General features: G+C 44.1%; 1 protein-coding gene across 9 annotated transcripts in view; it reads left to right on the top strand.

The window, feature by feature from the left end:
* LOC137095106 (ran-binding protein 3-like) overlaps window positions 1-14308 on the top strand; it is a 286433-nt gene extending 272125 nt beyond the window's left edge. For all 9 annotated transcript variants that reach the window (XM_067461370.1, XM_067461368.1, XM_067461369.1 and 6 more), the window contains 3 exons: window positions 3314-3456; window positions 7480-7681; window positions 12365-14308. In XM_067461370.1, the coding sequence (XP_067317471.1) occupies window positions 3314-3456; window positions 7480-7681; window positions 12365-12408 (389 nt within the window). In that variant the 3' untranslated portion in view covers window positions 12409-14308. The remainder of the gene's footprint in view (window positions 1-3313; window positions 3457-7479; window positions 7682-12364) is intronic.
* Window positions 14309-14860: the final 552 nt, after the last annotated feature.

Below are 14860 nucleotides of genomic sequence, written 5' to 3'. Positions count from 1 at the left end.
TCACAAATCATTAAACATCAGTATCAATACATCACTACATCAATATAACAAATCCATCAGGTCTCATCAATGAAATCAGAATCCAAACTCGTTATCCAATATTCCGTGTTCCGATAGTCAGTCAACCAATCACACTGCTTAGTCAAATGCCTGTTCAAACAGCCAGGTCTTTACTTTCCTCCGGAATGCCAGCAAGGAGGGGGTCGATCTAATATCTGCAGGAAGGGCGTTCCACAGCCAAGGGGCCACCACTGGGCTATATGAGCTGGGTTATATGAGGCTGGATCTGCATTGTCATATAAAATCCCTGTTATCTGCTTTGAACTTGATTATATGGCAGTATAGACTCATAAAATCCAGTTCAAAGCAGATAATGTTGATTACCTGCTTTGATAATCTGTATTATATGGCAGTATAGAAGGGGCATGAGAGGAAAACCTGTAATCTAGTGCCTAGAGAAAGTGCCCCCTTCCCCAATTTTTGCAAGTGCAGCAGATGATCTACCTTGATAATAATTAAATTATAATATGCTAATAATAATTAAATAGTTATATAACCCAACCAAAAAAAAATCTTAAATGTCTTCACTTTTAGGCTTGTTCCTGGGTTTATTTGGGGCACTGATTCAGAAAACTGCACTGCGTGGACCACATTCATTCTAGGCCCCTTCTACCATATAATCCCGATTGTCAAAGGAGATAATCCAAAATATCTGCTTTGAACTGGATCATATGAGGGCCCTTCCAGATAGGTCCTATATTCCAGGATCTGATCCCAGGCGTTCTGTTTATCTCAGATTATCTGGCAGTGCCAGCTGTCTGGAAGGGCTCAGAGTCTACAATGCCATACAATCCAGTTCAAAGCAGATAACCTGGACTTTAAATGACACTCTATAAGGGACCCTAGTTTTTTAGCTGTATCTACACTGCCCTATGTCCCAGGATCTGATCCCAGATGTCCTGCTTTGAACTGAATTATATAAATATCCATTGCCATATAATCTGGGATAAGAAGATAATCCAGAATCAGATTCTGGAATATAGGACCCCCTAGAAGCAGAAGCAGCATTCATCTGGATCTACACAACTATATAATTCAGATTAGCCAAACACATAATCCCATGATCTGCTTTAAACTGGATCATATGAGACCACATTGCCATATAATATAGTTCAAAGCAGATAATCTGGATGTTATATGGCAGTGTAGTAGAGGCCTCAGGTCCCTTCCAAACAGCTGTATAAAATCCACATCCTACTGGGTTACCTGGCAGTGTGGGCTCAGATATTCCACTTCAAAGCAGATACCGTGGATTATATGCCTTGATGTTCTGGGTCATGTGGCTGTGTAGAAGGACCCTTAGATAGGGTTGACCTGGTTTTCTATGAGTGAGTAGATGACAAGTGTTCGGGCCCTTTCACACAGTCATATAACCCAGAATATCAAGGCAAAAAATCCCACCATACCTGCTTTGAACTGGGTTATCTGAGTCCACACTGTCATATATTCCAGTTCAAAGCAGATAATGTGGGATTTTATTCAGCTGGGTGGAAGGAGCCTTAGAATGGCATATGTTCTATGATAGGGGAAACTGGGGGCATTTTTGGAATAATCGGAAAAGGGCTACAATTTCAGGCACCACAGTATGTGTTGGCCAGGGTCATATATTACAGGAGACAGGCTGCTTGCCTTTCTGCAGTTGTACAGATATTGAGAATATATTCCAGGGACTGCTGTTTTCTCTAATGGTGAATAATGGATGGGTGAAGACAAGAGGAGCCACAGTTTGGTTTAGGGAGCTGGAGTCCTTCTACACTCCCATATAACCCAGATTATTAAATCAGATAATCCGCTTTATCTGCTTTGAACTGGATTACATGACTCCCAACTGCCGTATAACCCAGTTCAAAGCAGATAATCTGGATTTTATATGGCAGTGTAGAAGGGGCTGGAGTTGGTTGGATAAACTAGTATCACAGGGCCCTTCCACACAGGCATATAACCCAGAATATTAAGGCAGAAAATCCCACAATATCAGCTTTGAACTAGGATATATGTGGGCCTTCCATACAGCCATATAACCAAGAATATCAAGATAGATCATATAATCATAGGGTTGGAAGGGACCTCATGGGCTATCCACTCCAACCCCCTGCCAATAAGCAGGAAAATTGCATTCAAAGCACCCCCAACAGATGGCCATCCAGCCTCTGTTTAAAAGCTTCCAAAAAAGGAGCCTCCACCACATTCCGGGGCAGAGAGTTCCACTGCTGAACTGCTCTCCTTACAGTCAGGAAGTTCTTCCTAATGTTTAGATGGAATCTCCTTTCTTGTAGTTTGAAGCCATTGTTCCCTTGCATTCTAGTCTCCAGGGCTGCAGAAAACAAGCTTGCCCCCTCCTCCCTATGACTTCCTCTTACGTATTTATACATGTCTATCATGTCTTCTCTCAGCCTTCTCTTCTTCAGGCTAAACATGCCCAGCTCTTTAAGCCACTCCTCATAGGGCTTGTTCTCCAGACCATTATTCATTTTAGACGTCCTCCTCTGGACACATTCCAGCTTAAAGTCAACCTCTCTCTTCAATTGTGGTGCTCAGAATAGGACACAGTATTCCAGGTGTGGTCTAACCAAGGCACAATAGTGGGGTATCATGACTGCTTCTCTGCTTCCAGGTATCTACTCCAGTGTAGCAGCCAGCAACCAGAAGGAAGCCAGAGTAAAAAAAAACCAAACAAAAAAACCCCTAAACAATCAGACAGTCAATAAAATTGGGCACCTTTAGCACTCTTAAGTATTTCAAGCACTTCCAGCCAACCAGGGAGAAATCAGTCTTAAAACGAACATCGATTGAAACAGTGTATTCTTCGCCTCCCCTTCAAGGGAGGCTTAGGTGTTTTCCAAACAGTTCGTAGATAAAGCCTATAAGACTGCAATTGGCTACAGGTAAAGAGTCTTCACAAAGTGGGAGTATGAACAACAATCTTCAGTTTAGAAGTTTAAAAGATAAAATTGAAATATTTAAAATAAACTAAAAGCGGTTAGATATCAGGAACAGAACTTGCCCTTGAGCTCTACCGAGACTTCTCCTCCCGTGTTTCACCGGAACTCCCAATTCAATAATAATAATATATATCTTTGAGTCTCCTTGAGGAGAGAAAAGCAGGCTATAAATAAACAACAACAAAAACAACAATAATAGGTTTGTATTGTAAATACACCAGTCCTCATGCAGAGGAAGGAAACTTGCATTTCAGTTTTGTGATTGTGGCTCAAATTCCCCCCTCCCCTTTTTCTCCCCATCTATTTCCCAGTCATGCGAACGCAGGGAAGTCTGCGCCTCATCCTGAACACCAAACTGTGGGCCCAGATGCAGATCGACAAAGCCAGCGAGAAGAGCATCCGCATCACGGCCCTGGACACCGAAGACCAGGGCGTCAAGGTCTTCCTCATTTTGGTAGGCAGGGGAGCGTGATTGGAAAAAGAAGAATGGGATAGGGTAGAATAGAATAGAATAGAATAGAATAGAATAGAATAGAATAGAATAACCTCATTGTCATTGTACATCAAATATAAATGCCATCCCCAATGCATATGATATATGTAGAATTCCAGAACAAAACATCCATCCTTCCACATTCTGATCGCTATTGCACAACCCCTAATGCCACATCAGTGTGACACCTTCAAGTTCAATATAGAATCAAAGCTCTCTCTCAGCTGACTGTCCTTGATTTTACTCATTCTATCCTGTCTGCCACAATACAGCAATACATGGAGCGAGAGTTGCCAGATGTTCAAGCTGGGTTTAGAAAAGGCAGAGGAACGAGAGACCAGATTGCCAATATCCGCTGGATAATGGAGAAAGGCAGGGAGTTTCAGAAAAACATCTACTTCTGCTTCATTGACTACTCTAAAGCCTTTGACTGTGTGGATCATAATAAATTGTGGCAAGTTCTTGGTGAGATGGGCATCCCAAGCCACCTTGTCTCTCTCCTGAGGAATCTGTACAAGGACCAAGTAGCAACAGTCAGGACTGACCACGGAACAACAGACTGGTTCAAGATTGGGAAAGGCGTACGGCAAGGCTGCATCCTCTCACCCAACCTTTTTAACTTGTATGCAGAACACATCATGCGATGTGCGGGGCTGGATGAATGCAAAGCTGGGGTGAAAATTGCTGGAAGAAACATTAACAACCTCAGATATGCAGATGACACCACTCTGATGGCCGAAAGCGAGGAGGAGCTGAGGAGCCTTCTAATCAAGGTGAAAGAAGAAAGCGCAAAAGCCGGGTTGCAGCTAAACGTCAAAAAAACCAAGATTATGGCAACAAGAATGATTGACAACTGGAAAATAGAGGGAGAAACCGTGGAGGCCGTGACAGACTTTGTATTTCTAGGTGCAAAGATTACTGCAGATGCAGACTGTGGCCAGGAAATCAGAAGACGCTTACTTCTTGGGAGGAGAGCAATGTCCAGTCTCGATAAAATAGTTAAGAGTAGAGACATCAGACTGGCAACAAAGATCCGCCTAGTCAAAGCCATGGTATTCCCTGTAGTCACCTACGGATGTGAGAGCTGGACCTTAGGGAAGGCTGAGCGAAGGAAGATCGATGCTTTTGAGCTGTGGTGTTGGAGGAAAGTGCTGAGAGTGCCTTGGACTGCGAGAAGATCCAACCAGTCCATCCTCCAGGAAATAAAGCCCGACTGCTCACTGGAGGGAAAGATACTAGAGACAAAGTTGAAGTACTTTGGCCACATCATGAGGAGACAGGAAAGCCTAGAGAAGACAATTATGCTGTGGAAAGTGGAAGGCAAAAGGAAGAGGGGCCGACCAAGGGCAAGATGGATGGATGGCATCCTTGAAGTAACTGGACTGACCTTGAGGGAGCTGGGGGTGGTAACAGCCGACAGGGAGCTCTGGCGTAGGCTGGTCCATGAGGTCACGAAGAGTCGGAGACGACTGAACGAATGAACAACAACAACAATCCTGTCTGCCAGATGGTAATTATTCAAAAGTAGAAGAATATCCAGGGTGAGATGGATCCTTAAGAATATTCTGAGGTTTCTTAAGGTAGCAAGGATTATAAAGTTCTTCCAAAGAGGAGAGAAAGAGGGCAACCCATCATTCTCTGAAGGGCCTTCCTATCTGTTAGCAAAGCAAACACAGATGCAATAGGTTAGAACACTATAGCACAGTGGGAGAAAGTCTTGAGCAAGTTTTCATTCCATTGTTGGTTCCTTCGAAGGCTCTGCTGGACCCCCTTCACCTACACAACTGCAAGTCTTCAAGAACAAATCTCCCTCTATGTCCCATCTCACAGTTTAAGATCATCTGGGGAGGCCCTGGATGATCCTGCCAGCATCGCAAATGCATCTGGCGGAAATGAAAGACAGGGCCTTCTCAGCTGTAGCCCTCCGCCTATGGAACTCGCTTCCCAATGAGATAAGATCGGTCTCATCCCTCCTATCTTTTAGAAATAAATTAAAAATGTGGTTCTGGGACCAGGCTTTTGGACAGCAGGCGTAATAGCACTTTGGATATGGAATTTGACTGGAATGGTGATACAGCTGACATTTTTTTTATTGTTTTTTATATATTGTTTTAATTGTGGTTTTATTGTTTATTATATGTAGCGGCATGAATTGTTGCCAAGTGTAAGCCATCCTGAATGACCCTTCGGGGGTTGAGAAGGACAGGGTAGAAATGCTAGAAATAATGATGATGATGATGATGATTATGATTATGATTATGATGATAACAACAACAACAACAAAGCACCACAGACTTAAAACAGGCCACCCACTCCACTCAATTTCCATTTATAACTTTAACCCTAACCCATAATACTCTGGATAGGAGTGGTCATTGTTGGTTCCTTCAAAGTCTTAGATCATAATGCAATCTCTGCTGGACCCTTTACACCAATGCTACTGCAAGTCTTCAAGAGCAATAAAGCATCCAGGGACTAAAAACTGCCCCCCCCCCCCATTCCACTCAGTCTCCATTTGACATTTTCTGGGCAGAAGTGGTCGTTGTTGGTTCCTTCAAAGTCTCAGATCACAATGCAATCTCTGCTGGACCCTTTTCACCAACGCTACTGCAAGTCTTCAAGAGCAATAAAGCACCCAAGGACTTAAAACTGCCCCCCCCCCCACCCCATTCCATTCAGTCTCCATTTGAAATTTTCTGGGCAGGAGTGGTCATTTTTGGTTCCTTCAAAGTCTCAGATCGTAATGCAATCTCTTCTGGGCCTTCTGAAGCAACACAGCTGCAGTATGAATGCTGCCCCCGGGCAACTCTTCAAGAACAATGTAGCACCCAGGGACTTAAAACTGGCCTCACAGTCCACTCAGTCTCTATTTATGTAACCAAAGGCTGCATTTCTATTCTATTCCTTCTGTAATCGACTATAAGTTCCTGATTACAAGCCACTGTGCAAATAGCAAACCATATACAATAGATTCATTAGGTTATAACACTCTCTCTATTGCACAGTGGTAGAAAGCCATTCACAGTTTTTCATTCAGTTGTTGGCTACTTAAAAGTCTCAGATCATACCGTCTCAAATAATACAATCGGGGTATGTGAAAATGGCCGTTCCACAGCCGGAAATGGATATTCGACACTTCTCTTGAGATACTTTCTTTATTTGTTTTTATTTTTATTAGATTATATGCATAGGTAATAACATTATGTATTCACATTACAAGGGGGGAAAACGGAAAAGACAAAGTTATTTCACATATTTAGTCATACCATTCTAGTCTGTCCTGTATTCTTAGCCTTTTCCTTTAATTGCCTATTGCTTGTATCTATCTGTTTTCCCCAACTCCGAGAACAGTTGAATCTTTTTTAAAATATATAATTTTATTTGTTTGATCATGAAGATGGTCCGATTCAGTTTCTTAAATTTTCCTTTCCCTTTTACTTCATCAATCAGCTTTTTACATTTAGAGTCCCAGTTCCCCTTGGGATATCTGATCTTATTTTTAATTCTCCTTTCCATAATATAATCCTGCAGCATATACTCTGCTTAAGTACTCATACCACTTTATATTTCTCATTTTTTGTGGCCTTTCTTTTCACCCTAGGGCATCCGTTACTTTTGCAGCTTCTGTCATATATTTTGTCGTATCAGCCCATTCTTTATTCCCAAGTTTTGTAGTTCATAGTCCCACCACATATGTGTAAAGGTTCCTATTTCTCCCACATTTGTTCCAGAGTAGTTTCAATGTACTTTTTGCAATATGGGCTAGCTGGTGTTGTGGGGTTTGATCCCTTTTGTAAACAATTTCCGTTGTGTTTCTTTAATCCTAAAGTGTTTAATTTTTAATTTGGGTTTATCTGGTTTTTGATATATTTTCTCTTTTTTGGAGGGTTTGCCTTTTGAAATGTAATGTCCCCTTTGCTCCCTCTTATGATAGCCGTGGCTGGACTGGCCGTCTGAATACTCTCTTTTCTCCTGGAATTGCAGGCGAGCTCCAAAGACACGGGGCAGCTCTATGCGGCCTTGCACCACCGGATCCTGGCCTTGCGCAGTCGCATTGAACAAGAACAGCAGGAAGCCAAGAGCGCCACACAAGAGCCAGAAGTCAGCCAGTCGAACGAGGAGGACAGTGACGATGACGATGATGAGGATGACAACGGGCTCGAGTCTTCTGGCTCCCCTGGGCGTGGTGAGTGGGTTCAGCCCTGCATTTCTGGGCTCCATCACTTTAATAGAATCGTTGGTGCTGGATGACCATATGTCAAGAGGGCTTTGATTGTGTCCTTTCTGCCTTGGCTGAAGGGGGTTGGACTGGATGGCCTTTGGGGGTCTCTTCCAACTTGAGGACTCTCAAGTTGGAAGAGACCAAGGCAGGGAGGACACAATCAAAGCCCTCCCCACAGGTGGCCATCCAGCCCCAAAGACATTACTGGCTCAATTATTAATATTATTGAGTGAAAAGGCAGCCATGATAGTGGCCCTATCGACAGCTGGGTAAATAATAATGATTTTAATAATGAATTAATTCTGAGAGGCAGGAAGGATGCAATCAAAGCCTTCCCCGTCAGATGGCCATCCAGCCCCAAACACATTACTGGCTTCATTATTCTTATTATTAAGTGAAAGGGCAGCCATGAAAGCAGCCCTATCAACACCTGGGTAAATAATGATGATTGTAATATGAAATTTATTTATTTATCGTGGCATTAGCAACCATACCATTGTGTTACAATTCTAACAGAACAAAACAAATACACAGATTAAAAAGAAAAGAAAAAAAAGAAAAGAAAAGAAAAAAACACACAGATTTTGCAAACTTGGTAGTTGGTTAAATGTCCTTTGACCAGTATCTGGCCACTTGGAGTGCCTCTGGTGTTGCCGCAAGAAGGTCCTCCATTGTGCCTGTGGCAGGGCTCAGGTTGCATTGCAGCAGGTGGTCAGTCGTTTGTTCTTCTCCGCACTCACATGCCGAGGATTCCACCCTGTAGCCCCATTTCTTAAGATTGGCTCTGCATCTCGTGGTGCCAGAGCATAGTCTGTTCAGCGCCTTCCAAGTCACCCTGTATGCCCAGGGGGGAGTCTCTCATCTGGTATCACCCATGGATTAAGGTGCTGGGTTTGGGCCTGCCACTTTTGGACTCTCACTTGCTGGGATGTTCCAGCGAGTGTCTCTGTAGATCTAAGAAAACTATGTCTTGATTTAAGTCATTGACGTGCTGGCTGATACCCAAACAGGGGATGAGCTGGAGATGTCTCTGCCTTGGTCCTTTCACTATTGGCTGCTACTTCCCGGCGGATGTCAGGTGGTGCAATACCGGCTAAGCAGTGTAATTTCTCCACTGGTGTGGGGCGCAGACACCCTGTGATAATGCGGCATGTCTCATTAAGAGCCACATCTACTGTTTTGGTGTGGTGAGATGTGTTCCACACTGGGCATGCATACTCAGCAGCAGAGTAGCATTGCGCAAGAGCAGATGTCTTCACTGTGTCTGGTTGTGATCCCCAGGTTGTGCCAGTCAGCTTTCGTATGATGTTGTTTCTAGCGTCCACTTTTTGCTTGATGTTCAGGCAGTGCTTCTTGTAGGTCAGAGCACGGTCCAAAGTGACTCCCAGGTATTTGGGTGTGCTGCAATGCTCCAGTGGAATCCCTTCCCAGATAATCCTCAGAGCCATGCAGCTGTGGACAAGTCTACATAGGGACCACCAAACGCAGCGCCCAGACACGCATCAAGGAACATGAAAGGCACTGCAGACTACTTCAGCCAGAGAAATCAGCTATAGCAGAGCACCTGATGAACCATCCTGGACACAGCATATTATTTGAGAAAACAGAAATGCTGGACCACTCTCACAACCACCATGTCAAACTACACAGAGAAGCCATTGAAATACGTAAACATGTGGACAATTTCAACAGAAAGGAGGAAACCATGAAAATGAACAAGATCTGGCTACCAGTATTAAAAAAAAAATCTAAAATTCCAACAGCAAAAACAGCAGAGAGGAAACAGGCAGGGACATCTAATTACCTTTCAAGAAGAGTTTGCTCCAGGCACAGCCACCCATTGTATGCTAATCAAGGTGGTCAGTTGAAATATTCACACCTAGCCCAACTGACAAAAGACCAGTCACCCTGGTCATTCCACAGATATATAAACCCTTTTTCCCAGTTCCAACAGACCTCATCTCTGAGGATGCTTGCCATAGATGCAGGCAAAACGTCAGGAGAAATGCCTCTAGAACATGGCCCTATAGCCCGAAAAAACACACAAGAACACAAATTAATATTTATTGTTATTGCTACTACTAATAATAATAATAATTGATACATCACCTGTCCTTTCAGCTCCAGGTGGGGTACAACCATGTTAAATACATCTATAGCATCACATATTAAAATATAGTGTAAAGGCAGCCCTGAAAGCATATTATTATTATATGCAGATGCCTCACCAAGCTACCAATCCCAGGATTGCATAGCATTGAACCACGACAATTAAATTACAGATAACGTCCCTCAAATATAGGAGCTCCACGTGCTCATGTAGCAGCTGCCCCTTTTGCTTTGGCTCAGCACTGAGATGATCATAATGTTATGGTGGGTTTTTAGGAAACACGCCAGGTCTTCCTCCGAAGAGGAAAAAATACAAGTTTATTCAGTCGGGACCTGGGCGGATCATTCCAATTCAAATTCCCGAAGTACAGTCTTTGAACAAAGCATTTATACTGTATTACCTTTCTGACCCTTTCATCCCCCCCCCCCTTTTGATGCTCCAGCTTGTGCAGGGGGAAGCATCACTATTGTTTGGTAAACATTGCAAATAAGACTCTACTCTTGTGGAGTCGAATGTGCACCCTCATTTTGGAAAAAAGGTCCTTTATTCCAAAAAGGTGAGCATTAGATTCGAGTCAATAGGGTACATTAAAACCAAGAAATTCGAACGAGAGATCATTCTGTCCTGCGCTTTATTTACCATGTCAGAAGCAAATTGAGAATACAGTTGTATTGTATTAAAAAAAAAAACACAAACAACATTACATTGGCATTACATTAAATTTCTTTTGACCAGAAGCTGGCAACTTGGAGTACCTCTGGAGTCGCTGTGAGAAGTTCCTCCATTTTGCATGTGGCAGGGCTCAGGCCACATTGAAGTCAGTGGTCTGTGGTTTGTTCTTCTCCGCACTCGCATTTACTTATTTTATTTATTTTGGTTACTTCTATCCCACCCTTCTCACCCCAGGGTGGGTGTTGATGCCGGCATCAACATAACAGTAGAATAAAAACAATATAACAATTAACAATCTGTTTCTGCACTGCAACAATAAAACCAATAAAACCGATTTCACCTAATTAACGCTCAGCGTTCGCCATCTCGTAGTCCAAATTCCAATTCCACTTTGTCCGTCCTGTCAGTCCTAGTCGTCCAATTGTCTTTATCTAGTTGTCAGATTGCCCGAAGGCCTGGTCCCACAACCACGTTTTTAATTTCCTCCTGAAGGAGAGGAGGGATGTTGATGACCTAATTTCCCCCGGGAGTGAGTTCCATAGGTGAGGGGCCATCACTGAGAAGGCCCTGCTCCTCGTCCCCACCAACCTCACTTGTGATAGCGGTGGGGTCAAGAGCAGGGCCTCCCCAGATGGTCTCAAACTCCGAGGTGGGACGTAGAGGGAGATGCGTTTGGACAGATACACTGGACCAGAACCGTATAGGGTTTTGTAGGTCAAAACCAGCACCTTGAATTGAGTTCGGAACTGATCCGGCAGCCAGTGGAGCTGACACAACGGGGGGGGGGGGGGGGGGTGCTCCCTGTATGACACTCCACTGAGCAATCTGGCTGCCGCTTGCTGGAGCAGTTGAAGTTTCCAAACAGTCTTCAAGGGCAACCCCACATAGAGTGCGTTCCAGTAGTCTATTCGGGATGTAACAAGACCGTGGAGCACTGTGGCCGGATCAGGCTTCCCAAGGTACAGGCGCAACTGGTGCACAAGTTTTAATTGTGCAAAAGCTCTCCCGGCCACCGTCGAGACCTGGGGTTCCAGGCTCAGCGATGAGTCCAGGATCACTCCCAAGCTGCAAACCCGCATGTCGTGGACTCAACTTTGTAGCGCCATTTCTTAAAGATGGCTCTGCATCTCATGGTGCCAGAGCACAGTCTGTTCAGCACCTTCCAAGTTGCCAAGCCTTCTGTGTGTCCAGGAGGGAGTTTCTCATCCTGTCTCGGCCACTAATTGAAGTTCTAGGTTTTAACCTGCCACTTTTGGACTCTTGCTTGCTGAGGTGTTTCTGCGAGTATCTCAATAGATCATAAAAAGTTATTTCTTGATTCAAGGATTGGCATGCTGGCTGATATCTGAACAGAGGATGGGGCCAAAGTTGTCACTGCCTTGGTTCTTTCATTACAGGCAGCTACTTTCCGATGGATATCAGGAGGTGCAACACCGGCTAAACAGTAGAATTGGTGTTGGAATAATGCGGCATGTCTCATTAAAAGCCACATCCACTGTTTTGATATAGTGAGATGTATTTCATACTGGGCATGCGTACTCAGCAGCAGAGCAGCAAAGGCAAGGGTAGATGTCTTCATTGTATCTGGTTGTGATCCCCAGGTTGTGCCAGTTAGCTTTCATATATTATTTCTAGCACCCACTTTTAGCTTGATAGTCAAGCAGTGCTTCTTGTAAGTCAAAGCATGGTACAGAGTGACTCCCAGGTATTTGGGTGTGCTGCAATGCTCCAGTGGGATTCCTTCCCCGGTCATCCTCAGAGCTTGACTGTTCTTAAGATGGAAAGCACACGTCTGCATTTTAGATGGATTAGGGATCAGCTGGTTTTTCCTGTAATAGGCAGTACTTCCCTATCTCTCCCCACAGGTCCTGTTGATGAAGCCGAGGGCCAAACCCCCAGCAGCACATAGCAGCCGTGCTCCCGGATCTGGCGGGGGGGGGGGGGGGGTGTTAGAAGATGGCTGCCATCACCAACCCCATCCTCCTGAGTCTTGCCCTCGGATGGCGACGACGAGACACTCAAAGATTTAAGGACTCTGCACCTGTTTTTTTTAATTTTTTGTTTTCCTCTTTCCCCCCTTTTCTAACCCCTCCCTCCTCGCTCCCCCCTCTTTTGTGTGTGTTGGACTCTTGGGGGAGGGGGAGGGGAAAGGGGGCAAGGCTGTACTTCCAACCAGTCTGTATTAAAAAAAACCACAAAGCAAAAATAACCGCAGACTTTTGGACAATATAAAGACAAAAGGTGGCTGGAACCTGGGCCCTGGAGGCTTTGAAACCGAAACGCTCATCATGTTGATGAGCCGAGAGGAGGAGAAAATGCCGTTTTCTTGCCTCCCTTCCACACATTGCATAAACACTCCCCGTAGATGGCAGGGAGAGGAAGGCCTGTGTTTGCTTTTCAGATCCCCGAAACCTTTCCCCGGCCTCTGCCACTGATTCACATTGGAAGACTCCGGTCCCCACTCTCCTTGAGCCTCATCTTTTCCTATCTTTCAAACACAAACCACAACTCCCATTCTTTTCTTCAGGGAATATGAAAGACTTTTGAAATCCATGACCACCTTGCTTAACAACTCCTTCCTCTTTATTTTTTTGGGTTACATTATTATTATTGTTATTGTTATTGTTATTCCTTTGGTTGTTGTTTCTTGTCATTCCTGTTTCTTCCTTTTGTAAACAAACAAGCAAAATCTCTAAAAATTTCAAACCTGTTGTTTGGAAATGATTTATTCCCTCTTTTGTACCATCGGGAGAGCGAAGCCCTTATGTGTATGTATATATGTGTGTGTGTGTTTTGTATATATGACTATATATATATATATATATATATATATATATATATATAGGCACACACATATTATTATGTGTGTATATATATGTGTGTGTGTGTATGTATGTATTACAGATGTTAACTTGCTTTGTTTTCATCTTGCCCAGCTGCTGAAGTGAGGCTTGAGTATGGCGAGGCAGGTGCTTCGTTGAGGCATTTGGGGGGGGGGGGGATTTATTATCTTGACAAGATGGAAACACAACATTTGTCAGGGATTTTACGTATTTTAATATAAATCCAATCTCTCCTAAATGGGTGGGAAGGAGCCGTATTCCAGATCTGTGTTTCGTAAGGCTTTCAATCTGAGTGGTGCATTTGAAGGGAGGGATGTAGATGGCCGTCCCATTGTCTCCAACCTATCACGGTGACTCGTTGTAAACCGGTGGGTTTTATATCACAGATATAAGGGACGTAGGTTCGCTTTGGAGCCTTGCAAGAAAGGTTGGGTATTCCAGGAATGGCCTTCCCAATGGGATTCAGGTGTGGTTGGGTTTCAATCCCCAGTATCCCCAACCTTGTTCATTTTGATATTGATACTAATGTTAGCAAGGCACCCAAACTGCTGGGAGATAATTTGGGGAAGTCGTAATGTACCTTTTTATAATACGAGGCTGTTTGGGAGGACTTTTTGTTGTTACTTTGGGAAGGGTTCATTTAGGGCCCAAAACCAGATGGCTTCTCTGCAGGGATCTTCACATTCATCCAACTAAACTCTTCCTCCCAAAGTTTGTTTGGCCTCGGAACAGCAACAAAAAAGACATTTCAGCGTTTTCCTCTCTCTGGGCCTCATGTCGTCAGATCCTCTTGATATTTTTCCCCCCAGAATACTGGAGGGAAAAAAACCTTTTGTTTCCTGTAAGATGTCGGATGGACAAAAGGGAAAAAACTAGACAAAAGCCTGTGCGTTTGGAAGATTTCTGTACAATTGTCATATCAGATGTATTTGGGAATTACATTAAAAAAATAACGTATAACAAAAACTCCGGTTGGCTTTTGGGTGTCGTCGCCTGCAGTTTCTTCATCGCCGACAACAGGAAAACTATGGATGGATATCAATTGGGATTTGGAAGTACTGATGTTTGGGGGGGCATCGGTATAGAAACCATAGGGAGGGGATACTGGGCAACATCTTATCACAAGGATTTAAACACATTGGGTCTTTTCCAGGCTGTAAGAAGGCAGGGAAAGAAGCTCCAATGCGTTGGCATTTGCGTGGTGGGACTAAGCCCCCAGGGACCCCCTTGGGGATGAATTTCAAATAATGCATTGGAGGGATGGGACTAGATGCCCTCGAGTGACCCTCTTTGGGGCGGAGTTCCAGCTAATGCTTTGCAATTGGGAAGGTGGAACTAGATGCCCTCCAGGGGCCCCCTGGGGGCTCAGTTCCAAATAATGCATTGGAGGGGTGTGACTAGATGCCCTCCAGGGACCCTAATTGGGGTTGAGTTCCAGCTAATGCTTTGCAGTTGGGAGGGTGGGACTAGATGTCCTTAAAGGACCCTTTTGGGGCTCTATTCCAGATAATTAATTGG

Source organism: Anolis sagrei, chromosome Y, assembly GCF_037176765.1.
Source record: "Anolis sagrei isolate rAnoSag1 chromosome Y, rAnoSag1.mat, whole genome shotgun sequence".
Classification (NCBI taxonomy): Eukaryota; Metazoa; Chordata; class Lepidosauria; order Squamata; family Dactyloidae; genus Anolis; species Anolis sagrei.
The sequence above is the reverse complement of the archived record's forward strand: the minus strand, read 5'-3'. Positions and strand labels throughout refer to the sequence as shown.